The 27,046-nt window shown below is 41.9% G+C and overlaps 1 protein-coding gene across 2 annotated transcripts in view; it reads left to right on the plus strand.

Moving 5' to 3' along the window:
• Positions 1 to 3,070: 3,070 nt before the first annotated feature.
• The window catches only part of KIF2C (kinesin family member 2C), a 32,081-nt gene continuing 8,105 nt past the window's right edge, over positions 3,071 to 27,046 (plus strand). For both annotated transcript variants that reach the window (XM_066623582.1, XM_066623583.1), the window contains exons 1-14: positions 3,071 to 3,214; positions 4,299 to 4,393; positions 6,308 to 6,409; positions 9,656 to 9,704; positions 12,057 to 12,179; positions 16,814 to 16,921; positions 17,729 to 17,829; positions 19,030 to 19,125; positions 19,919 to 19,973; positions 20,474 to 20,636; positions 22,076 to 22,166; positions 23,006 to 23,069; positions 23,260 to 23,351; positions 24,194 to 24,336. In XM_066623582.1, coding sequence (XP_066479679.1) covers positions 4,334 to 4,393; positions 6,308 to 6,409; positions 9,656 to 9,704; positions 12,057 to 12,179; positions 16,814 to 16,921; positions 17,729 to 17,829; positions 19,030 to 19,125; positions 19,919 to 19,973; positions 20,474 to 20,636; positions 22,076 to 22,166; positions 23,006 to 23,069; positions 23,260 to 23,351; positions 24,194 to 24,336 — 1,247 coding nt within the window. In that variant the 5' untranslated portion in view covers positions 3,071 to 3,214; positions 4,299 to 4,333. The remainder of the gene's footprint in view (positions 3,215 to 4,298; positions 4,394 to 6,307; positions 6,410 to 9,655; positions 9,705 to 12,056; positions 12,180 to 16,813; positions 16,922 to 17,728; positions 17,830 to 19,029; positions 19,126 to 19,918; positions 19,974 to 20,473; positions 20,637 to 22,075; positions 22,167 to 23,005; positions 23,070 to 23,259; positions 23,352 to 24,193; positions 24,337 to 27,046) is intronic.

The raw sequence follows: 27,046 nt of genomic DNA on the forward strand, positions 1-27,046 counted from the left end.
ATCCCAAAGGATCTCCTCTATGGAGAACTTGTGCAGGGAAAGCACCCTACGGGTAGACCACAGCTGCGCTACAAGGATATCTGCAAGAGGGATCTGAAAGCCTTAGGAATGAACCTCAACAGATAGGAAACCTTGGCCTCTGAGTGTTCTGCTTGGAGGCAGGCTGTGCAGCATGGCCTTTCCCAGTTTGAAGAGACACTTGGCCAACAGTCTGAGGCTAAGAGACAAAGAAGGAAGGCCCATAGCCAGGGAGACAGACCAGGGACAGACTGCACTTGCTCCCAGTGTGGAAGGGATTGTCACTCTTGAATTGGCCTTTTCAGCCACACTAGATGCTGTTCCAGAACCACCTTTCAGAGCGCGATACCATAGTCTTTCGAGACTGAAGGTTGCCAACACCTGAATAGTATTATATGTACTTTTATCATATGCTGCCTGATTTGCAGTGGTCTGCATGGTGTATCTGAAAGTCTGACAAATTAGGATTAGACAGGAAAAGAGATGAGGCAGGCATTGGAACACAGATAACAGTATTCTTGTATCCAGAGAGGCAAGCATACTCTGGGTGAGACATGAATATTACATTGTAATAGTAATAAGGAGGGTAGTTTGGGGGACTGTGTAAAAACTGTAATGGAATAAACTGGAACAAGCCATTAATAAATGAAAAGGACACAAAATGAAAGGGGCACAGCTCAGAGTGGACGCAGTAAAATGAGACAACAATATTTTAGACCTGTAACCATTCCAATAGCATGCTTTTATTAACCCTTGCCCAGCTAGAATCCATTCAGAACAGCACGGAACATGCCAGCACAGACATTTTCTAACAGTATCACACAAAACACCATAGTATACAGCAGTGTTTCTCAACTAGTGGTATGGATACCACCAGTGGTACTTGAGGTAGTATCTGGTGGTACTTGTGGGACCCTTGGACACCTGCTGCCCACCAGTGAGGCTAGTAACATGACACAACAAACTGCAGTAGGAGGCCTGGCTTGGCAGGGAGAGCTCCAAAGCATGCTTTCCTGCACTTGAAAAAGCCCTCCCGTTCACCCTAAGCCTCTTACTGGTGTTTGTTGCATCGAATCTGGCCTCCCAAGCCACAATAACTGGGGATGATGTCACTGCCAGTTACTTCCAGTGGTACTTCGAATAGGTGGGCCATGTGAGGTGGTACAGCAGAGGACAAATGCTGAGAAACACTGGTATACAGTACATTAGAGGCACATGAGAACAATGCTTTAGAAACGACCACCCTTGCAAATTTGTGTTCACTGCTTCTCAGCCAAAACCTGTTTTTAGCATATAGTTTTAAATGGCTGATCTTCAGGTACCAAGGAAAGGAAGAATCATATATAATAATATATTAGATGACAGTGATAAAATGAGACCCCAAATGACTGCAAATTCCATGTTCAGATCCAGGCAATGAATAGTTTTCAGAAAAAGGGACAGGATCACCAACTTCCAAAATGTGCAGAGCAACCAAATCACAGGGTCCACTGAACTAATTTTTTTTAAACTTTTCTCCCTTTATTAGTGAATAGTGAAAATAACAATAATGATGAAGACAATTGGAACTGATATAGTAAGTCACCCCCCCCCCAAATTCCAGATTCTGGTACCCATTCTGAGTTGTAAATAGCTTTCCGGAAAAACAGGCCAGAACACCCACATCCATTGGACTAAAGTAGGGGTGCCCAAACCTCGGCCCGGGGGCCACTTGCAGCCCTCACGGGCTCCCAATTCAGGCCACCAGGAGCCCCAGTCTGCAATGAGTCTCTGGCCCTCTGGTGACTTGCTGGAGCCCATGCTGGCCCAATGCAGCTGCTCTCAGTGTGAGGATGACTGTTAGACCTCTCATCTGAGCTGTGGGATAAGGGCTCCCTCCATTACTAGCTGTTTCACATCTGTAATGGAGCAGTGGCAGTGAAGGAAAGGCTGGCCTTGCTTTGTAAAAGGCCTTTTATAGGCCTTGAGCTACTGCAAGACCTTCATTCATTCATATAAGTTCCATCTCTAATAAATTCATTTATGTAAATTTATTCAAATTTGAAATGTAAATTAATTCTTTTTTTTTTTCTGACCTCTTACAAGTGTCATTCCATAGGGGACTGGCAGCCCAATCCTATGCATGTCTACTCAAAGTAAGTCTCATTAAAGTCAATGGGGCTTACTCTCAGGAAAGAGTGGATAGGATTGGGCTGTATGGCTGCAATCCTATCCATGCTTACCTGGGTGTAAGCCTCATTGACAATAATGGGACTTACTTCTGAGTAGACACGCCTAGGCTTCGGCTCTTAGACTGCAACCTATCCACACTTTCCTGGGAGTAAGCCCCATTGGCTATACTGGGACTTACTTCTGAGTAGACATGCTCAGGATTGGGCTCTATGACTCCTAGCATGCAGAAGAAAACAAAAGGATGATAGGGGGAGGGAGCAGGGCACACTGTGAAATGTAGTTCTGCGAGTGTGAACGCTCGCGGGCCAATCGTAGTTTCCCGGCAAGCTTTGCGGCGCGCCTCGTTCAAAAAGGCGGCGGTTAGTTCCGTGTTCTTTGCCGATACGTTCCCTGAGGAGAGAAGAGCAGCGTCTCTGCTCGCCCTCGGGAGTCAGCCATGTCCGGAGCCGTGGACACGAGCGCCTACAGGTGCCTTCACCCGGGGCTATCGATTAATATCCAGCGTAGCAACGGTAAGCGGGAGCCGGGGGAAGAAGAATCGCGATCTGCCTTGAAGTGACTTCTTTCTCTTCCCGTAGTGGGCATGTTTGGGCTCTGGAGAGGGCTTCGTGGCGTGGAGTGCGCAGGCGCAAAGGGTCTTGTTGCCTTCCCTTGTGGGGGATGGAAGTTCTTAGAACCCTGATGGTTTACATGGAAGGGGGGCTGAGCCTCTTTCTCTCTCCCCCCCCCCGTCTTCTACTGGGGATTCTGAAGGAGGGAAGCCTCAGGCCTTAGTGTGTGGAGCCTCCTTGTTGCTGGAACCCCTGCTAGCTGCTGCTTCTCCAGTCCTTCATTCAAGGGACGGGCAGTGGGGGGGGGCAGGGGGGGGGCAGGGGAGGCAAGTGCCTCCCCACTGCAGTCCTTCGAAAAGCACCAACGCTGTGTGAGGCACCCACACGGAGGCAGGTGAGGCAGAGCCTCCCCAATGGAGTCCATTGAAAAGCGCTGCTGCCCTGGGAGGCACCCATAACCCACGTGGAGGAAGGTGAGGCAGTGCCTCCACACAGGAGTCCTTTGAAAAGCACCACTGCCATGTGAGGCACGAAAGCACCCACAACCCATGTGGAGGCAGGTGAGGCAGAGCCTCCCCACGAGTCCTTTGAAAAGCACAGCTGCCATGTGATGCACCCACAACCCATGTGCACAGTGTGAAATAAAATTCTCCTGCAATTCCTTTCTCTGAAATAAAATAAAACTATTGCTCCTTATACATGTATGCATATAATTAATAGCAATGACAAAGGGAAAAGGTCTATATATATAAATATATGTATATTTGTGTGTGTGTGTGTATATATATAGAGAGAGAGAGAGAGAAAGAGAGCTTATAAGGTGGTATATATTCTTTACTCCCTCCTTTTTATCTCACAACAACCATGTGAAATAGATTAGGCTGAGAGTGCAACCTAGTGAATTATAGCTAAAGTGTAACTAACTCCAATTCTGGAGATCTTGAGCTCTCATCACTAAGCGTTTCCCATCATTTGTTGCAAAGCATTACTTGAGCACCCCCATTTTTAGTATGTATGTTGGCTTGCAGAATGTACTCTTCAAAGCAGTGTGGTACTAATGGAATCATCATATGCACACAATTAAATTTAACACTCAATGAAGTTAGCGAGAAAAGAAAGGGGGGAGAGAGAATCTTGCAGAAAGTTGTACCCCTTAGCACTATTGATCAGAAAAAGAAAGGAAGCAGATATCTATCTACAGCTATCATTAATGCTTTGTTCTTGGTTGGGGCAAAATGTCAGAGAAGAGCTTGCATCTCTGCTGGAAATACTTCTAATAAATATTTCCAATGAGTTACGGCTGTGGTTCCTGAAATTTGAGCTGTAGCTCCTTGGGGAGCTGTGGAAACTAGCCAGGGGAGTCTTGAAGTCCTTGCATAAAACCACTGCCCTATACAATGTATAGAACTGAAGTCCTAATGGGGAGCTGTGGCCAATGGCCTAGTAGGTCAAGGGAGGTGCCAATCAAAAAAGTTTGAGAACTACAGAGTTAAGGTATGTCTTCTATTGATTTTTTTCTAAAACAGCCTTATTAAACACAAATATCCTTTTATTCAGGTGCAATCCATGGTGCCACTATCAAGACTGTGAATATGGAAAAAATGAGTGTATCTGTAGAATGGACTGAAGATAACAGTATTAAAGGGAAAGAGGTGAGAACTGGAAATATGTCATTGTCGCCTGTCATTGGAGTCAAGTAACGAAGTGGGACTACACATTGCATTTACCATGGCTCAAATAAAGGCCATGACACATTGATGGAGGGTATTTAACCCTCAATTTTGAAGTGTTTAAATACTCTCTACCTCTGTGCTGTGGCCCTGTGTAGCTGCTACATGACAATAGAAGAGAAACCCAGATTGCACCTGCATGTGGTAAATGTAATGTGTAGTTTGGCTCAGAGACCTAAAGTGTAAACCATTTAAGCTGGATTCCTTCAATTTTGGGTTAAAAATCCCCCCATCAGTGCTAATGTCAGAATGATTGGGGCTCTAGGATAGAGTTCTGCTTTGGACCACCCCCCCCCAGTACTTCTTTGCTCACCCCCTGATGCCATGGGGGCACTATCACTTAACACTGACTTTAAGGGTTCAGTGGTCAGCTCAGCCAGATGCACTCTTTGATGTGTGTGGGCTGTTGGCTAGTGCCCCATCTCATCTGTCTCCTATAGTATATAACACCCTAAGAGCAAAAGGAGTCAGTTTTCAATGCGTTTAAAATCGCTAAAAGTTGGTTTGTCAAAAGTAATTTTCACCTCATTTGTTAGGTTTTTTCCTTCATCATTCGTCCTCTTAGCAGGAATTCCATCCAAACAACAAACTGGAGGACAAGTGTATGTGTCTTACTAGAATTGCTTGTCTCATCACTGAATCACTGTAGTCTGCTACTATGTTTGTACATTTTAAAACATAAAGGAGGTGTGCATCCTCAGGAACTCTTTGTGCTAAACAGTGTTGAACAAGGGCATATACTCTGGTTTGCTTGAGAACATAAGTATCTGATCTTGCTGAAATCCAGGTCCACCTAGTCCAGTGTTCTTTGCAAGAATACGTGTAGATAGTAGACACTAGGAGATCCCCTGGAAATTGACCGACTTTCTCCCAATGGATTGTGGTTGACTGCCAACCTGTGTAGGCGGTACTTAGTGTAGAGGAGGCCTTAAAAGCACTGGCTTGGGAATTTTGATAATTTAGGCTGCATACTTGCAAGCAAGTCATAATGAACTCAGTTCATTATGGAACTCAGTGGAACTTAATCTCCATGTAAACATGGCTAGATGGGCTGCATATCATACAATAAAATAACATGTATTATGAACCAACTGGATTCAGAGCTGTTCATTACTTTCTTGCAATGCAGCAAGCATGAAAAAAACTAAAGAGTACTGTTGTGTTTAAAATTAGTAATGGGCAATTTGTTTCTCGTGGTACAATTTGTGAAGTAGGAATCGAACAGTTGACCTGGAGTCAAAGTATGTACTTACTACTTACTCTGTGGGTGTCTCTGCAGTTCAAGAAAATGATTGTTAGAATGTTGCAGCATTAGCAATAGGATTATGATGTCACTCTAAAGTCAAGGAGGTGGACAGAGGGGCATCCTTTGTTCACTCTCCCTCTGAACATGTTCAAAACTGAGGGGGAGAAATTTACTGCAGAGGCTAATTGGTTCTGAATTGGATATTGAACACTTCACTTTTTGGAGTATTGGTCTTTTATTGAGTTTATTTCAGTAAGTAGTAGTTACTGAGCAAATACTTGGGGCTGTCCTACAGCAGAAATCGGGGAATGACTGGGATGTGCTAAGATTAGCTTCTAGAAGATTAAAGCATTTGTGGCAAATGGGCTTTGCTACATGCCTCCATTGGAACTATATGCAGCTTGAATGAGCTCTTTAACGAGTCTTTAATAAGCTCCTTCAATATCTGCTCAGGGGAGCAATTGGTGTACTTCTCATGCTTTAACTATCATGCCATACAAATCTTTGATTTGGACAGCTGGCTATCTATTTGAGTTAGATGCTTAGGTATATGTTATGTTTTCCACTCAGTTTTATTTTTTCCTTTGAAGATTGACTTTGATGATGTGGTAGCAATAAATCCAGAGTTGTTTACAACCCCAGTAGTTGATGGGAAAGAGAGCCTTCCTGTTCGGGAGAATGTAACCACACAGGTAGGTGATTCTGTAGTTATTTCTCCTGTTTTTGTCAGAGCACCGAAATTTCCAAACTTGAATTTTAATTCAATTTCAAATTTAAGATGTTTACTCAGAAACGCATTGCTATGTAATACTTGCCTCTTAACCTCTGAGACCTTTAATGTTTGTACTATTAATACATATTAATCCTTTGTGTCATTTACTTTAGGAAACTTTAATCTATATTCAATATACAGCCACAAGTAATAAAATCAACAGGACCTATGCGTCTAGGTTAATGTCATATGAACGTATTAAATACCAGGATTTAGAGAGGGCACTTATGTCTTGCCCATCTTGTGTCTGAACTTGCTCAATAGCTGTGGTAGATTTACTATATAGTAAATAGTTCCAGGTTATAACTGACCTCAAACCAAAACCTTTAAATTTTAATCCCACCAAAAATTCTCTAGCAACAAAACAGTCTGTGTCAAGCTAATTTCATTGGTTCCTGTTCATGATGAGGCAATAACTTTTCAGTGTACTGTGCAAGCCTAAAAATATTTCTTTAGAAGTAAATCCTATTGAGTTCAGTGGCAGCTTACTCCTTGGTAAATGTATTTAGGATTGTAATCTTCTCTGTAATAACCATAATTAAGGCTGCAATCCTAGTCCCACACTTTCCTGGGGGTAGCCCCTTTGAACACAGTGGGGCTTCTGATTAGACATGAATAGGATTTTTGCGCTTCAGCTTCAGCATTTCTGCTAACAGAGGTTTTAAAATCTTGCAGTCCACACCGATGTCAACAGGATAGCTTAATAGAAAATTCTTATATTTTAGGATTAAGATAACTTTTGCTTCTGACCTTATTATATGAATGACCTTTCTGTGTGGAATCAATGAAAATAAATCCATTTTAGGGGCTAATAATTCTTTTAAGGGGTGGAGGGAGAGAACACAATCACCTTTCATGCACCCCTGTTGTGATAAGTGCCTATGAGATACTTGGTTTTAATTTAAATAGGATTTAATTTTTCAAGGACCAAATGTCTTGATGTAGGACTCACTAATCCGTTTAATTTTTCATAGTTGCTAAGGAATTCCTTGATTTTAATTGCATGACTAGGCTTATAATTTGATTTGAAGGCTAGCAACCTGTCTAATGATTGACTTGGTATGTTTATTCTTTGCCATCCCAAGCCACCTTCTAGCTCTCTTCCCCCAATGCTCTGTATTCTAAACTCAGCACTTGTCTGTCTTGCTCCTTCCCGTTTTCTACAAAAACCTTGACCTCAGAGTCAATACAGTGGTGCCTCGCATAACGAAATTAATCCGTTCCACGAGTCCTTTCGTTATGCGAGTTTTTCATTTTGCGAAGCGCGTTTTCCCATAGGAATGCATTGAAATTTAATTAATGCGTTCCTATGGGCAAGAAAAGTCAGAACAAAGTCAAATTTGGTTTACAAAGTATTTATTAAGTGCTCTTTAAAGGCATACATACTGTACAGAGGATTTCAAAAACGGGGGGGGGGGATGCTGAGTGGGGAGCTTGAAGGCTGTAATCCTGTGCACACTTTCCTGGGAGTAAGCACAATGGGACTTACTTCTGAGGAGACACGCACAGGATTGTGCTCTAAGCTGGGGAGGACACAGCAGCTGCACTCAATTGCTTGCTTTTGCCGTGATCATGGGGGAACGTGAAGGAAATTGGTCAGTGAGAGGGTGAATGAGCGATGGGGGGATGCTGAGTGGGGAGTTTGAAGGCTGTAATCCTGTGCACACTTTCCTGGGAGCAAGCGGACATGAAGATCTGCCCCTTACTAGGGTGGATGGGATCATAAAGGGACATGAAGATCCGCCCCTTACTAGGGTGGACGGGATCATAAAGGTACATGAAGATCCGCCCCTTACTAGGGTGGACAGGATCATAAAGGGACATGAAGATCCGCCCCTTACTTGGGTGGACGGGATCATAAAGGGACATGAAGATCCCCCCCTTAAGACAAACCAGGACAATAAAAAAAAAATCGTTATGCGAAGCATAAGTCATAAAAATTCGTTATGCGAGTTAGCAAACTTCCCACACCGCTTTTGTTCTGTGGGTTTTTTGCTGCGCGGGGCATTCGTTATGCGAGGTACCACTGTACTTATGAACATTCTATGTAGTTTTAAAATGCCTCTGAAAAGGTAATAGTATCTGCTGTCATGGAACTTTTGTGAGAAGAAGAAAAAATCTAGTTCCTCTATCACTTCTATGCTTTGCAGCCAAATATTATTCAGATTCTTTAGGCCTTTCTGATTTTGTATCTCTTCCAAGGTGATGAAGGCACAATCTGTACACAGGGATGGCCCCCCTATATCTGCAGATTTCGTATCTGTGGTTTCACTTATCTGTGGGCTGGATATCCATACCCTCTCCGGAGGCAAAGGGAGCTCTGCTCTCCTCGCCTCCTAAGGGTCTTCTGAGTCTCGCAGAGGCCATGTGCATCTGCCTGCGGCCCTACCAGGCTCAGATTGACTGTAACAAGGGGAAAAAGTCACTTCCAGTATTGTTGAAAAAACTGGAAGCAAAGTTCTTTCCCTTTCCAGAAGTGAAGTTTTGAGCTGGCAGAGGCAGCAGGGGGATATGTGTGGCCTCTGTGGGGCTCAGAAGACCCTCCAGAGGGGAACAGAGCTCACCTCCAGAGGATTGGTGAGGTGTCTGTGGAGTCACATATCTGCAGGGGTTCCAGAACAGAACCCTGTGGTTACAGAAGCATGCCTGTAGATTGTAGTACCAAATCAATTTTAGTTATGCTAAGTGAAAGTTTGGATGAAATGAAATCAAAGTACAATCAAGTGTGATATCCCAGAGTAGAAGATGTTATCCTTTCATTTTGAATTCTTATCTTGCCAGACACCTATATTTCCACTTTTAATAGGCTTATAACCAGGAACAAATTGGAGATAAAATGACTTTGGTAGGCATGCATGGTTAGCCTTTAACACTGAAATCCAATTTATTTTTTTAAACATTGACTGAAATCTTCTGCCATAATCAACACTTTCCACCTGTTTATTGTATTTCCAAGTTCATAAAAGTAATTCTGATCCTTATTTGGGAACATAAATGCAATTTAATATAACACATTTCAGCTTTCTGTTTTAAGACTATACACCGCCCCTCTGTGTTCTAACTATCCATAACTGTTGAAGTAACTATGATTGAAACAGCTCTATGAATATTGTGAATTTTTGTATTGCAAATGAAAGATCTCATCAACATTCTTCTTAAACTTCAGAGACAAAATCGCAGGACAACGCTCTCAAAAATTCCTGCTCCAAAAGAAGGTAAAAACTACTAATGGCTATTAATATTGCAATTAGTTTTGTATCTAAAAAATCAGTTTCCCTGTTGCTGTTGATTTGGAGGCAATAATGCCCCAAGTCTAGAAGGTGGTAATGATTACCAAGTCTTATGGTAATCATAAGGCATGAAAGTTGAGACATCCTATGCAGTCTGCTTCCCCTGTGTATATAAGTCACATTTTTTTTAGAAATTCTATCTGGATGTTTTGGATAGTAGTATTAATATTTATACATTGCTTTTTCACAAAGTGGTATACAGAGACTCGGATAACTAAATGTCTCTCTTTCCCAAAAGGGCTCAGAATCCAAAAAGATGCAGAAGAAACACTAGCAAATTGTCACTAGAAAAGAGACCTTGCTGGTGTAAATAGGGATGGAAATAAAAATAAAAATATATAAATATATAAAAAGGAGCATCACTTGAATAAGTGCCTCTTTGCCTAGTTAGCAGGGTGGCTTAATATAAGCTTATCCTGTTTTGGCCTCTCCCCTACCCCCCAGTCAGTCTTCTGAGATAGGTGTCTTATGTGGCATCATGTGTGCTGTGTGTTATATATACTAACATAGAGGCTCATTGTTACTTGGAAGACATAGTAATGGCATTTTCAGGAGTTGGTCTGCATTCATGAGGGCTAAAAGACTCAAAAGCTTGGTTCTCTGCTTCAGAACAAATCTTTGTTTGTATGATGGGCAATGCTAATACCCCTGCTAATTGGGTAAGAGGCACTTTTTCAAGTGGGTGCTCCTTTTTTTAGCAGGGGGAGAGTAACTGGCCCACCTCACCCCAGCACTGTCTGTTCTAGTGGCTGTCTGCTAGTATTCCTTTGCATCTTTTTAGATTATGAGCCCTTTTGGGTCAGGGAGCCATTTAGTTATTTGATTTTTCTCTGTAAACCGCTTTGTGAACTTTTAGTTGAAAAGCGGTATATAAATACTGTTAATAATAATAATAAATATTATTATTATTATTATTTATTTGACCTCCACATCAGGTTAGTAAAAATCATTATCTGTTCAGTTTATAGGGTTTATAGGAAGAAAAGTATTGGAGTTGTTGGTTGCACATGAGGTGACATAACTGTCTAACAATCTCATAAAATGTTGGCATCTTGTTGCAAATGTCTCCCACCAAGTTAAAATTATAAGCAATACTCACCCCCCCCCCCCCGGTTTTGCAGGAAAGTAGGAGTCCCACTTTCAAGCAAGAATTGAATAGTGGGCAAGATTGAATTGGTAGGCTGCTAACATTATTAAAGTTCTTAGAACTGAGTGAGAGCAAGCTCTGGTTGAATAAATCTGTCAAGACCAGGACTTAAGCAAAACAAGCCCTAAGAGATTGTTCATTTCTTGCGCTGGTTTGTTTTGTCAAGATCTGAAAGTGATGGTGTATATTTGGTAACATCTCAAAGGGAAATTATATTTAGGGTCATCATTGCTCATTTAGTTTATTTTATAATTTTAGCCCAATCCTCCAGTTTAATATCATTGCATACAAACAGACTGGTTTTAGAAAGGAGCACAATAGACCACTGCTCTGTTTTTTGACAATGATAACTTAATATTCGTGATAATTCTGCAAGGTAAAAAGGTCAATCAGAATTTATTGTGGTTCAGATTGCAACAGTCCTTAGTTGAGATCCAGTATTTTAGTACAGATGTAAATAGAAATATGAGCATGGAAATTTTAAGTAACTGAAAAAAAAGTCAATTATGGGGAGGTGTTTCCTAAGTTTGGTTCCTTTTTGAGCTTGAAAGTCCGCATTCAGGTATACAAGGAGTAGCTTACTATTTGTCTCAGTTTTAAATTATAACTGCCAGTTCTCTAGATTCAATATCTGGGATGTTAATGTAGGATTTTTACTGTCTTGGCATTTCGAACTGTCCTCTTTGTACTTAGCAGGTTGCTGTTTAGTATTATCAGTTAGATGTCAGTTATGTTTCTGAATCTCAAAAGATGCTTGCCATTTTCATGTCTTATTTGTACACCCCCAGCAGATACATTCCTGTTTGTATTAACAGCTAGGGTGCCTGATGTAAACGATACGGTAAAAGTTCAGATGTGATCAATTTTGTGATCACTTTTGTTGTTGCTGCACAAAAACTGATGTGGGTTTTTGGCAAGCAAAAGTGAGTTGTCACAGGGATTTGTTGATCTCATGACTATGCCAAATGTGTTTATTGGACTGCCAGTGTGCTAAAACTGTTTTTAATTGTCTGAACAGCTGACTGAATAATAAGCGGGTGTGTGTAGGAACTGAAATATTTTGCAGGAAATATTTTCTCTTTGCTACCTGTTGAGTTACCCATTGGCATAACTTTCCCCTTTATCCTTAGGGTTGCGCTTCCAAGCTAGCAAGATGTCTGTCATAGCAGAAATGCAGAATAACCCTCTAGAAAATGAGATGGAGGTTGAATCTTCTGCTTCTATTCCAACACGAAGTCATTCTGCTCTTTCTGGTGAGTTAAGTCCAGCAAAATATTACTCTTCACCTGTATTGTGCAAGTCGCAATAGGGTAAGGCTAGCTTGCTCTTCTGGATACAAAAGATCTTGTAAATGTGCATTTTTGAAAGGGATCTTAAATGTCTGGGAGCTGGACTGTCTCTTCAATAGTGTACCTAATTATCTAGCTACAAATGTGGATTTTCAAATACTTCTCAACCATCTTCTAGCCTAGTGATTTTCAACCAGTATGCCATGGCACATTGGTGTGTGGTAAATGGTCTGTGGATGTGCTGTGGGAGTTTGGGGGAGAGTTATATATTAGTAGGGCTGTTGGGGGATGTGAGCCCCTGGCCAGCAGTGCAGTGTGTCCTGTCTGATAGTAAAAATACTGATGATGTGACTTGACAATTTTAGCACCTTCACAGTGTGCCATGAAGAGGCTGAAAATAGCTGTCCTAGTCTGTTGGTCTAGAACAGTGGTTCCCAAACTGGTGGGTTGTGACCCATCAGACTGGGAGGCACTGGCCTATGCCTCTTTAAGGGTGGGGGGAAGGTAGCAATATGATCCCCAGCAGGGGGATTTGCTTACAGGCAGGAGGGCAGGAGGTCTGGTCTAGAGGGTAGAGCCTCCTGTTGCCTGAAGATAACAGCTGAAGGTCGCCAGTTCGAGGCCACCGGCACTGTGAACGGCGAGACCTTGAAGCAGCTGACAAGCCCAGCCGAGTTTTTCCATTTGCTCTTTGGCCGCCCTTCAAGTGAGATATGAAGGATTGTCAGCTTGTGTGGGAGGAAACTGGAGGCCAGAATGTGATACCAGGTCATAAAAGGATACATCTGAAATGTTGTAGTTCTTGAAAGACAGAACCTTCTTCAATTGTAAAAATCCCTATAGGATTTAGTATAGCCTGCCTGTGTAAACCGCCTTGAAATAAAGTCTGAGGAGAAATCTGAAGACCATGAAAGGCGGTATCTAAATACCTGTATTATTATTATTATTACCTCCTACAAGCAGCACCTGCATTCGGGAGGGGGTCCTATACCACTGTAGGGCTCCCCAAGTCTCAAACTGAAAAAGTGATCCGAACCCACTTCTTGGCTTACAGTTGAAAACCAGAAGTGGGTTCTGATCACTTTTCAGTTTCTGAGGCTTGGGGAGCCCTGTAGAGGCATCTGCAGGGCTCCCTGCAACCCTCCCCCAGATGCAGGTGCTGCTTGTAGGAGGTAGGCAAAACCCCTTCTGTTTCCAACAGTGGTGTAATCTTAGGGATTATGTCACTGCCTTAGCTCTGCCCCGCACCTACTTAGGTGGCTCCCAACTCCCTTGCAGGAGTTCGGGAACCACTGGGCTAGAAGATAGTTGAAAACTATGTTTGAAAATCCAGATTTTTAGCTTTCTTTATTTGTGTCGGAAGCACCTACAGAGATGTTATTTTATACATATAAAATAACAATATACATAAAGTTAAAACTAGATATCATCCGTCCAATACGGGCCACTTCAACAGCATTCCCTCTTGCCAACATAAAATCTTCCTCTGTACATATTGAAGGGCACTGTATACACTGTAACATATGTAAGGTGGTTTGTTCTTCACATTCAGAGTGTCTTCTATGAGGAAACCTCATTTCCTCAAATTATCCTTTGATCTTCCTATCCCAGCATGCAATCTGTTTAAAGATTTCCATACAGGCAAGGGTTGTTCTTGGCCAGGCAGCAGACCAGCATATGTTTGTGCCCATATGTTTGTGCCTGCTCTGGGCCAGGATATCTTAGAGACCGCCTACTCCCGTACAATCCAGCTTGCCCTCTCAGGTCATCAGAGAAGGCCTTTCTACAAGTGCCGCCACCCAAGGAGGTCCGGGGGGCCGGCTGCAAGAAATAGGGCCTTCTCGGTAGTGGCACCAACATTATGGAACTCCCTTCCCCTTGACTTGAGAATGGCTCCCTCACTTGAGAGTTTCCGGCGAGGCCTGAAGACACTGCTGTTTACACAAGCCTTCTGATTCTTTGGCCTTTTAAACATTTTTTACACATTTTGTAGTTTTTACAGGCCTGATTCCTCTGTAACTTGCTCTTTTGCACTCTTTTTATTCTGTCTTTTAATCTGACTACTGTTTTTTAAGGTCACTGTTAATGTGTTTTTAATGTTTTTATCTGCTATTTGTCTTTGTTTTTAAATGTGTTTTTTATGTTAGCCGCCCTGGGTCCCTTTAGGGAGAAGGGCGGGATATAAATAAAGTTTATTATTATTATTATTATTATTCACTCAGCAGCTCATTACTTGCTTTCCATAATTCCAGAGCAGTCTGTGGTGACTGGTTGTGGGGGGGGGGGGGCACAGTCCAAAGGAAAGTATTCCTTGATCTCAATCAACTGCAGGAGTTGATGGCCATATAGCAGATGTGTTTCTAAGGTTGTCGCTTTAACCCACTGTTTCTGCACCACACTTCCCCCCCCCCCACAAAATTTAGGAGGGGGAAAGCCTGCTAGATAATGCACCTTTTGTACTGTGGTTGGCTTTGGTCACAGGATGTCTAATCTTGCTATTTCATTTAAAGCCACATCCATCTGTTCTGCATGTTTTGCTCTATAATAGACAGGCGGCATATTCTCCATCAAGTACCATAATGGTAATATGGAAGTTCTTAATATATGTGGTTGGGCACCCATCTTGTGTCCGTTATTTTCCTCAAAATATAATTTCTAGTGAAAACTTACTATTTGGTGTTAAAACAATGTTTCTTAAAAGCAAGTGTATGATCCAATGTTACTCTCAAATATGTGGCAGTAGTACAATATTCTAGGCTAGTTCCATTTCACCTTACCTGCAATGTTCTTGATGCCTCTTGGTTTTTTCAAATGGCAAACACAGAGTTGTGTCCTTAAACAATTTGATTTTAATTTATTATTCCTATAGTATATATTCAATAGATTCAAAGCCTTGGTCAGTCTTTCCTCAACAGCCTCAAAAGTTGCGCTCTATGTAGTGATTGCCAGATCATTAGTATATACATTAAATAGCATAGGGGCTAATACGCTGCCCTGTGGCAGTCCATTTCTTTGGATTCTCCATTGGCTGTGTTGTCTCTGAAAATCTACAAAAAAATCTATAACTTTTGTGGATTTAAAATTCTTTGTAAGATAGGTTTTCTTCAGCAGTGCAGCTTGATTAACCATATTGTAGGCTGCAGTAAGAATCACTCCTTTAATTTCTTTTTATTCAAAGCCATCCTCTCTTGTGTTAAATTAAGGATTTTAGCTACACAGGTTTTACCAGGTCTAAAACCTGCTTGTTGCGGTATAAGCAGGAGCTCTACTGTCTCTCCCAGTTGGTTCAGGTTTAAACACTCATATCTTATAGAGATGGCTAGGAAGAGAGATGAGCCTATAGCTTTTTGGATCCTCTGGTGGCTTGCCTGGTTTACATATGGCTGTCACAAGGTCCTTCCTCTGTATCTTGGGTATTTGAATGGTACTTAAACATCTATTATAAAAGCTAAGTGTCCATTCTTTTGTTTTAGGTCCAAAATGTTTAATCTGCTTGACTCGAATCTCATCAATGCCAGCTGCTTTACCAGTCTCATACCTACCTATTGCCTCTTTGAGCTCTTCCATAGTAAAGAGGCTTGTCAAATTGCTCGTCTTCTAACTATTAGTTCAGTTGCTATGGGGAAAACGTCATACTGCCCATGCAGCAGCAATTATTGCTACAAATGAAAGATCCCTAGTACCAGATCCTCTACACTGAATCTTGCACTTGAGACCCCATAATATTTGACTAGCGTCAGCAGCCAGTCAAAAGTTGGGATCACTACTAACCCTTGCTCCATCACTGGGTGGTAGAACACCATGCCTTACCTACCTATGGTGCCCAGTGCAGCTTCAGGGGCAAGTCCTTATTCTACTTGCATTCCAAATTGGCAGGGGAGCTTGAATTGGCATGCACTGAGCCTGGAAGAGGCTTAGAAAACCACAAACCAAGCAGCCCAAACCTATATGTGCTACCCAATGGCAGCATACATCCTGCAGTATTGGGTGTATTCAGGCTGGGATGAGGATCAAAGGAGATGGCAGATAAACAAGGATGACAGCTTTAACTACCAGAGTGTTTGCAAGATAAGAGTTGAGGGGGTTACAAGCTGAATTTTAGAGGGCCAGCAAGTCAAGATACTGTGCTGCCTAAATAGGGAAGTAATTTTTACACCCCCATACTTAAATTGGAGGTATTAGCAATTATTGAGGGGTCTGCCCAACCCAGCCCTTGTAACAATAGGATTGGGCTGAAAGCTTTATAAGGCACAACTCAAGGCTGTGGGATCCAAGAACTTCTACTGGAATATAAAAAGGCATTCAAAATTACAATTGTGAACCTGTGCTGTAGCATACGAGCTGACATAGCTGCTTATCTGTATATTACTTGCTGCTAATCAATTTTCCTGTCATATTAGTAGGTGTGGAATAGGCAGTTACCCTGATGAAACATAATAAAAATGGCATAAGTGTGTTGGTCTGGACTTATCCCTGTACTTCCTGGGTAAATCCTATCGTGAAGGCCCTTTTGGGCATTGATGAAGCACAACAAACATTTTGCTACTTCTGATGTTGTCTCTGTACTGCTTTTAACCAATGGCTTCCTCTCTGTATAGTTGCACGAGCTCGTTCAAGACTTGACAGATGTAACACACAACCAAATGGCAATGAAATGACAGAAGAACTTCCACAGTCTCTCAGAATTGTTACTTCTGCAAGTCAAGGTAAAAAAAAACACACAGCTTTGCCATATGATTCCTTAGATCCATGGACAAATCCCTCAACTTTTTGTAGCAGTAAACTGTCTTGTGATGTGTATGCCATGTTAATTGTAGAAGCAGTAATAAAAAATCTGGCAGTTGGACATAGTGTGAAAATCTATTTGGAGCTAAGTTCGCAAAATTGCCCAAGGTGGCTAACAATGCAGCAAAATAGCTTACAATTGAATGGTTCCCATACTGTGGGCTGTGGCCCACCAGTGGATCACGACCCAGTTCTTGGTGGGTCACAAAACTGACAAGGCAGATTAGGCTATGTACATCAACGGTTAAACAACCTGCTACTTGTGCCGGGGGGGGGGGGGGGAAGAGCACTGCTGCCCAGTCACCATTACTGGCCACTCAAGCTTCCTGTGGCTATAACATGAAACCTTTCTAGGTGGGTCTAGATGCTAAAAGGTTGGGAACCACTGGAATAGATTCTATTCAGAAAGGAAGGAGAGAAGAAAATGTAGAGATTAGCAATTACATAATGACCAGGTGGCATGGCCACTAGAGAAGATGTATTTGGAGAAGAAAAGCCAAATGGCAGGTGGCCCTAGTCAGGCCAATAGAGGAGGCCTTTCTGTCTCTTTCTGAAGAACCAGGTGGTTAATTAAAAAAAAAAAATTCCCTATCAATGGATATTTTAACTGAAGGTAATAAATGGTGGTAACCTGAATTATTGAGGTTTGCCTTGCTGGGAGACCTCTGGGTTAGAGTTATGTGCTTGTGAAATTTCTGTAGTGTTGATGGCAGTCTTGCTTTCCTTAGCACGGAGGAAATCTAACATTGTGAAAGAGATGGAAAAAATGAAAAACAAGAGAGAAGAGAAAAGAGCCCAGTTCTCTGAGATAAGAAATAAGCGAGCACAGGTAAGGTATGATCTTTAGCCACCTTTTGGAAGACAGTCTGTCTGTAATGTGAAACTGGGAGGGCAGAAGATTTGACTGATGGCAGGAAGACACATGTTTAATTCAGGCACATAAAGCACAAGGACCTGTGCAAGTAGAGAAGTAGTAGCTTGTGAGACAAATTGCAAGCTGCCTTTCCTGTGACTTGGGCTTCAATCTTATATGCACTTTTTTGGGAGTAAGCCCCATTGAACATCATGGGGTGTTCGTCTCATTAGGAACATATAGGGGACAGATGGTACCTCGCCCCAGCAGAAAGAGAATTGAAACAATGATGGTTCTCCCTCCTGTTTAGCAGATAGAATAAAAAGATCAAGCAAAACCTGTGTTTGCTGCTGCATCTCATAATTGGCACAGCAAAAATAGTGCAAAGGGAAGAAATGGCTGCCCTCTGAGGCCCAAAATGAGGAGAGGAGGAGCCGTGGTCAAGAAGAGCTCTGCTGGCAGTGACTCTAGGATACTATGTGTCCCACCAAACTCAACAGATGTAGAGAACCATGTGGGTTTTACAAAGATGCATTCAGAAACCCATGTGGGAGAATCCGAACTTGCAGATTAGGAGGGTAATGAGTGGCAAGGAGATCCTTGGATATTCCACTGCACAAAATCCATGTGAGTTTTGCATCGTAATGTGCACTTGCTCTGAAAAGTATGCAGCACCACATGGATTTCTGCATGTGTGGTTTGGGTATTCAATAAAACTTTATAGGTTTTCTTGTGGTCTTGTACAACTTTGTTGGATCATGAAGAACAAAATACTAGGCAGGACGTAAAGTGAATTTGGCCATAGTAGTAATGAAGCATTAATAATGGTAGAATACATGCAAAATGTATTTCTATTGCCCAAATGAGTATATACCTCTCCCTGCATTTCATTTCCTTGTTGATTCACATGTGGGATAAAAAACTACAGTAGTGTCCTTGGTCCTTTCTTTCGGGGCTCAAACATCTTTTGAGGCCACTACACCACAGGCTCCTTCCTGCACACATCCCATGATCCTTTGTTCAATCTTCTTGCATTTCTGGCTACCTGATTTGTATTCATAACCATCAGACATGATCAAGTGAGTTGCAGCCTGGGCCTCTTTCTGTGTGTGCCCTTTTCTGTCCCTGCTTGCTATAACAAAATAATAAGGTAAAATTTATTACTTTGTCCTACAGGGATTTGACAGCAGTTGTCCAAACTGGGAGTTTGCACGTATGGTTAAGGAATATAGAGCCACTATAAATTTCCAGCCAATATCCATGAATGACCCGGTAAGTAACTACAGTAGTAAAGAACACACATGTAATGTTCAGCATAAATTTGGTGTAGAGTAAAGCCATCCAAAACATTGCAACAGAAGTATTTGTTTTGGAAAGCAATGGGATGTTAATTTTGCATAATCTATTGATACTTAGAGTAATGTACACTCGTATAGTCAAACTAAACCGGAGAACTATAACCGGAGAACATCATTTTTCTTGTTGCTATAACCGGAGAACATTATTTCATAAAGCATATTCTAAAAGTAGGTTCTAACCCTGTCTGCCTGTTATGCTTGTGCAGATAATTTAAGGGGTGTCTGATGTATATTGACATTGGTCTGCTTAAACTTGCATAGTTTTGAGTTGCAAAATCTTAGAAGTTGTTAAGTTCTTGTTGGGCCCTTGGTCGTAGAATTTTTCATTCAGAGTCACAATCATGAATGTTCTCCAGGACAAGACTGCTTGTGACAGCTGGTGGTATTGTAACATAAGAGCAGAATCATCTGAGGCTGCATGGTTTACCACAAAAGCTCTGGTTTTGAAGACCTGATTAATTCTGCATAATTGCATCATTCTTGCTGCTTCAGCACATAACCTTGCTGCAGGGGACAGCATCACATCATACTTTCTTTCACAATTCTCCACCCCCTTCAACCTGATTAATATTGCCATAGTTACCTAGAAATGGGTTACGCCATCATGAGTTTTAGTAAAAAGGTACTGCCTGTATGGACTAGGGAATAGGGATGCCAGGAGTTCTGGTCTTGCTTTGATTTGTGTCTTTCTTTTTTCCCCCCTAAAGATTGAAGAACATAGAATTTGTGTCTGTGTGAGAAAACGACCCTTAAATAAGCAAGGTAAAGTGGCACCTGTGGGGTTGAGCAGTTAGCAAGTCATTCCAGTGCTATTTCTGTAGTTCTTGTGACTGCTGAAATTATAGCAGACTTCTGTCAATTTGTGACAAACTCAATGGCTGTAGAAAATTGTTATAAAATTAACATCTTGAGCAGTAGGGTGAGGCAGGGAGGTTACAGCTTTAAGCTTGCAGACTTCCTTAGCTAAACGTCCTGGGCTTCAGGGAAGAAGAGATACAAAGATGCTGAACTTGCAGTCCATTCCCTAGCACCCTCTGCCAGATGTCATTTGACTTCTCATTTAGTGCTTCCTTCATGCTGCTTATCCCTCTTACAATTTTGTCTCATAAAATTAGATTGTCTGCTGAGCCATTAAATTTTTGCAGCTATAATTATGCATAACTTGTGCTTCTCATGTTTAGGTTGTTATACAATTTGGAACATGTGCAGAATTTGTAGAGCCCTACTTCATGCTGAAAACTATTTTTTTCCCTCCTAAATAGAACTAGGAAAGAAGGATTGTGATATAATCACAGTTGTCAACAAGAACAGCATCCTAGTACATGAACCAAAGGTGAAGGTGGATCTGACGAAATATCTTGAAAACCAGCCTTTTCGATTTGACTTCTCATTTGATGAAAAAGCTTCCAATGAAATGGTTTATTGGTAATGCATTTCTTTCCTCCTAATGGTGTCAACTTAGTGTCCTATTGCAAGGCTTTAATGGTGAATTCACTTAGTGACAGTGCAACCCTTCAGTCATAGATGTTGAACAATGAAGGAATCACTCTTGCAGTTAAGCACCATACTTGCATGTGTTTACAACTGGCCAACCTGGGTAAGTGGTAGCTTGGGTGATAAAGGGAAAGGTGAGAGAAAAGGAGTTGCTATCTGCAGCCTACAAGCATGTCTGGTTCTCCGCTAAGGCAATGAAGTTTGCTTCTAATTTGCATCAGATTCTAGAGCTGGTGGTTTTCCAATTATGCCTGTAGTTGGTGTTGGAGGGTGGATATGGGGTGGTGATGTTCATCATTCTGGAAAGTCCCATCTGGGTCGGTCAATCAGTAATCCTTTGTGCTTGGGCAGAGTTCTCATTCAAGGAGCCCAGCTTAGTGTTTAAACAATATTGTTCAAGCACTGCTCTTCAATTTAAATGTGGTGCTTCCTGAATGCAACAGTGCCAAAAAGATTTGAACAGGTTATAGTGCCTTATGCAGCAGCTACTCCATTTTAAAAGTTTCTTGCTTTCCTTACCTGGCTGTGTGTCAGCAGCATTTATATGCCAGCACTTGTTTGTCCAGATGGTGGCTGCATTGGCATGCAGGTATTTGGCATGTACTCTGCCTGATAGGATGAGAGACTTTTACCTGTGGTATCTGCTGCCTGGAGCTCCTTCCTGGGCAAGAGCTTTTTGATGGAGCTATATTTGGGATGTGGTACATGTAAATTGACCCTGTGAATATCTACAAGAGTACTAGATATTATTTACCAAATTCCACATTTTCAAGCACACCAAACAATAGCTAGCAAACCTGCTTCAAACCATGGTTTTGGTTTCTAGTTTGTCAGCTGAATACAAAGTGTATTTGGTAATTCAGACATCATAGTTAAGCTTCCTTACCTATGACTTGGGGTAATGTTGGAGGTTTTTGACCACATAAAAAATGAGAGGAGTGCTTTACTTAAAAGTACCAAGTCCATTCTGCTATAATTAGGGTTTGGAACATTATCTTAATATCAATAAGTAGTCTTTTAGCTTCTACCTTAGCTACTGTTTCCTTCAACCCACAATGCACCCTGTGATGACGCAAATTTCTGGTACCCTGGGTTAGCATCTTGACTGGTGCTCCTTGGGAGCTGGAAGAGAATTCCACTCATATAGGCGATCCTTTTGTACATGGAAGGGGTTCTAATGCAATTGAAGATTCTCCTGTTTGGAGGGATCTTCTGAAGGTGTAAGTGCTAATTGGGATGCTCCTCTAATTCTCAACCTAGTCAATTTTATTTGACAAAAACTGTGAATTGAAAACTGAATGTTTTCCTTCGTAGGAATTTAAATTATGTAAATATAAAATATGAGCTGACTTGTCAATTTGTGTGTGCAGGTTTACTGCTAGACCACTTGTGCAGACTGTCTTTGAGGGAGGAAAGGCTACGTGTTTTGCCTATGGACAAACTGGCAGTGGAAAAACTCATGTGAGTGACTTATTTAGACTTTGATTTTCCTGAGCTGTTGTACATTAAACATTAGACACTACAAGTATGTCTAAAGGCTTTTGACCATTTTATAATGCAGAAACATTCTTATTAGTGTTTCATTCTCGTGCTCATTTGCATGTTTTATGCTTTACCAATTCTCTTACTCCATATTGAAGTTAGAGAGGAGAATTATAGTGATCAGATTCAGGCCCATTGACCACTTGGTATTCATTCTCTGTGCTGAGATTTGAGAGAAGGCTCTTGGTTTGTATGTTCCATTCCCTTTCCTTCTTCAAGGCTGTAGTTTGCAGTTTTCAGGGGAAGTCTGCTTTGTATGAGATACAAGATCTTCCTAGTCAATTGCCCAAGTGTGCCTGTAGTGAGGGAGAAGAGCATTGCAAGGTGGAGATCTGTTCCTTGTCACCCACAGGATGCAGTACTCCAGTACTGCAAGGAATGAGTAATCAGGTCAAGGAATGAGTAAATAGTCGCTCCAGCTAGGAAAATTCTCTATTTTTGAGATGCTGTTTCTTTTTTTAATCATTTCCTGTCCAAAGGTGGTAGTGATAACCAAATTGGCGATAACCAAATCTAGGCATGTATGTCCATGTTGCAAAATGTCAAGTTTTTCAGCTATGACAGAGATGTGCAAATTAAGGCCCTGATTGTCACCCCATTTATGTGTGTATTCTCAGTCTGTGTAATAACACGGCTTTTGAATGAGATCTGATGTTGAGGTTAGACTAGTAATACATGTTCTTGTTGTGGCTCAATTCTACTGCTTAAAGACATACAAGTTCTTGTCTTTGCTGATATGTGTGTTCTCTCTCTTCTAGACCATGGGAGGAGACTTCTCTGGGAAAGTGCAGAAGGCCTCCAAAGGAATATATGCATTTGCGTGTATGTATGGCCTTTATCAGAACCTCTTTTAATAAGAGTTTAGAATGTACAAGATACCTGTATCAAGCTTACCCCATCTTTTAGCTAACTTAGCAATTAATTCATACTAGTACTACCACAAGCAATGTCCATAGAAATTGATTTAAATACATAAAAGGATTTTTTCTTGTTGCTTTCCTCCCACTGCCAGCACAAGATGTCTTCCTCCTTCAGAACCAGCCACGCTACAAGGCTCAAGGTCTAGAAGTATATGTGACTTTCTTTGAAATATATAATGGAAAGGTAAGGAAATCTGTGTTCTATTTTATTATATATTCTTCTTTTCCTCCAGAGAGCTCAGGCCAGCGTACATGGTTCTGCTTCTCCCCTTCAATTCTTGCAATAACCTTCTGAAGTATATTGGACTTGGAGGTAGTAACTAGCCCAGGGTTACACAATGATATTCATGGCTGTGTAGGGATTTGAACCTGGGCCTTCCCAGTCATAGTCCAACGCTACATTGGTACTCTATTGGGAATTCTGACTGCTGGAAAGAAGTTGGTTTCTTTCTAGACAATGTAGTGATTATAGGGAATGTTGGACTAGTTCCTAAATCCCACCCCCACTCTGGGTTGGAGTAACTTGATAGTAGCTGTCAGCATTGTCACATGTGGTTCCTAGCTGTGTGTTGCTTTGGATCCTGGCCTGGTGGAACTGAGACTTGGGGATGCAGTGTTGTGGCACAGTTCAAAGTCTAATCTTGTTTTAGTGGAGGCCTTCAAAACTTAAATGGCCATAGTGATGTAGCTCCAGTTGCATTTGAAGGGTCCAGGTCTGGCCAAATCTGTGGGTTCAGAACCTATAGTTAGTTAAAATCATAGAGAGACATGACCTAAATTCCAAAATTGAGACCATAATGATTTGGTGTGATGTACCCCTACTGACTAAATGGTTATACTGAAGTCTTCAAGAGACTTGTATCGGGGACCTGCTAATGCAGTAAGCAGCTTAGTTAAATGCCACTGATTATGTTGAATTGTTAGTTGTGCATTTATTGGAAAGGTACAATAACACTCTTTAAATGTAACTTTTTGAGTACCAGCTCTTCCCTCCAGTGGTGTTCCTCTTCCTCTTTTCAAATCCAGTTATTTGACCTCCTAAACAAAAAGGCAAAGCTGCGAGTTTTGGAGGATGGCAAACAGCAGGTCCAGGTGGTTGGCCTGCAGGAAATTCAAGTGAACTGTGCTGAGGATGTTATCCGGATGATTGAGATGGGAAGTGCCTGCAGGTTGGTGCTCTCTATTGTGCTTCAGCATATTTATAAACTTATACCCCTTTATCTCCCCAATAGGCATTCAAAGCAGCTTTCTCTTCCAAGATGCAAAAGTTGGGGGATAGAACTGAGAGATCCCCTAACTTTTAGGCTTCCAGTAGTAACATCATAAGGGAAACCATGACACAGAATTGATTTAGTCAGTACTGAAGAAGAAATTCTATGCTCAGACAACCACACACAGAGCCATACCCTGTCATAATCATGCAGTATAAAAAAACAAACTTGTTTCTGCACTGAAGTGTTTTCTCCTCCTGCTATTTTGAAATTTATTATACTTCATATAAAGATACAGTCTATTCTGGTAGTTTGGGATGAATTAAATAGTTTAAAACAAATGTCTAAAAATTGAAAGGTGAGAAAAAAATTCTCCAATAAATGGCATTTTGGAGAGCATGTTTATATTCTTGCATAACCTAGCATGTTTACTTAGATATAGGTTATGAAGTAGTAAGAGCAGGCTGACATTGATCTCAAGGGAAACTTCTCAGTTTGTCTCCTTCTGAACTTTTTGTCACTTCTCTGCTAAGATTTAGGGAGCGTAAGGTTTAGGGAGTGTATTTAGGGAGCACATGCAAGAAATTCTGCAACTGATGCTATAGGAAAAATCCTGTTGCTGTGTTCCCTCCCCCCCCCCCAATTCTAAGTTGACAGGTTTTTATGCAAAGCTTGGATATGTGTTTCTGTAGCATTTTTGGATTTTAAAGATTGCCTTTTGTTGCCTGTCGCAAACATAGGGGGTTTGGGGTGCTCAGGGTTCTTGGTTTTCGAACCCTAAAGCCCTCAAGGCCCTTCTGCTCAGTAGTACCGCCACCACCCTGTATGTGCCAGTGCCTCAGTCCAGGGGCAATGAGACCCTCTAGGCTTAACTCTATTCCTTGCAGGCACTGAGCTTTCTCCAATTAAAGCTTCAGTCCTCAAGTTACTAGACCTCAATGAGCACTTATTAGCTTGCTGAACGGCTAGGCAGGATTCTGAACCTTTGTCCCCAACAGACAATGAAACAACTTAGTAAAAGAGATTGTAGGTTATTAAGTACATACGGCTACGGCGTTTGGGCGTCTTCAGCCTAGAAAAGAGACGCCTGAGGGGGGACATGATTGAGACATACAAAATTATGCAGGGGATAGACAGAGTGGACAGGGAGATGCTCTTTACACTCTCACATAACACCAGAACTAGGGGACATACACTAAAATTGAGTGTTGGGCGGGTTAGGACAGACAAAAGAAAATATTTCTTTACTCAGTGTGTGGTCGGTCTGTGGAACTCCTTGCCACAGGATGTGGTGCTGGCGTCTAGCCTAGATGCCTTTAAAAGGGGATTGGACGAGTTTCTGGAGGAAAAATCCATTACGGGGTACAAGCCATGATGTGTATGTGCAACCTCCTGATTTTAGAAATGGGTTATGTCAGAATGCCAGATGCAAGGGAGGGCACCAGGATGAGGTCTCTTGTTATCTGGTGTGCTCCCTGGGGCATTTGGTGGGCCGTGAGATACAGGAAGCTGGACTAGATGGGCCTATGGCCTGATCCAGTGGGGCTGTTCTTATGTTCTTATGTTATGTTCTTACATAAGGTTACACACTCTACAATAAGGCAGCAAATGCTAGAGGCATAAACATCTAGAAAGCATATCAGCAACAAAATAAGAAAGCAAGTGGCTATCTCTATTAATCCCTATCTCTCACCTGGGTCAGTTACTCTTGTAGATCTTTTAGCTCCAGGGCTACCTATGAGGCCAAGTGCCCATGATGGACAATGGAGCTCACACGCGTGCAGGATGTTGCACCCAAAACTCTGTCCAAGAAGGGACCACACTCCCCCTTGGGCACTCATTATTATACTTCTCATGCTAATAGTACTGAGGTGACTTCATATTTATTTTTTTATTTTTCACATTTTTATACCGCCCTTTCTCCAAAGAGCTCAGGGCGGTGTACACGGCTGCTCCCCTCCTTTTGTCTTCACAACAACCCTGTGAGGTAGGTGAGGCTGAGAGAAAGTGACTGGCCCAAGGTCACCCAGGAAGCTTTGTGGCTGAGGGGGGACTTGAACCTGGATCTTGCAGGTCTAAGTCCACCTCCCAAACCACTACACCACCCTGGCTCTCATACTTATACTTCATACTTATACTTCATACTTATTTAGACTGTCCAATCAGACCCTTAGAGGAACAGAACCTTCTCAAAGTTGGCCTGGTTGCTAACTCCTCCTAGTTCTTACCCCCTCCCAACTGGAGATCCATAGCTGCACTCCATCATGCTTGTTCAGGCACCTCTCTGTCTACTAAGGTGTTAACAAGAATTACAACCCATTGGGATGTTTATCTGTCCTTTCTGACCAGCAAAGGAGAGAACAATCCTTTTGTTGATTTACTCACATTCTTGCAGCTAGGAACTGCTAGCAACTTCTCCGTTGCACTGTCTTAGTTTGGTTCAGGCTTCTACTGCCAACCTAGGCCTAACATGCACTTATTCATGACATTGCCACAAGACTATTTCAAGAACAGGAGATTCATGGACAGGAGGGATACTTGCTAGGTATGATGATGGGAAGTGGTTTGTTCATACAAAGTACAGGCATGCCCCCTTATCTGTGGGGGTTCCGTTCTGGAACCACCCCACAGATAGCTGAAACTGCAAATATGGACAGACATCCGTCCC

The sequence above is a fragment of the Tiliqua scincoides genome, chromosome 4 (genome assembly GCF_035046505.1).
Source record: "Tiliqua scincoides isolate rTilSci1 chromosome 4, rTilSci1.hap2, whole genome shotgun sequence".
In the NCBI taxonomy this organism is placed as follows: domain Eukaryota; kingdom Metazoa; phylum Chordata; class Lepidosauria; order Squamata; family Scincidae; genus Tiliqua; species Tiliqua scincoides.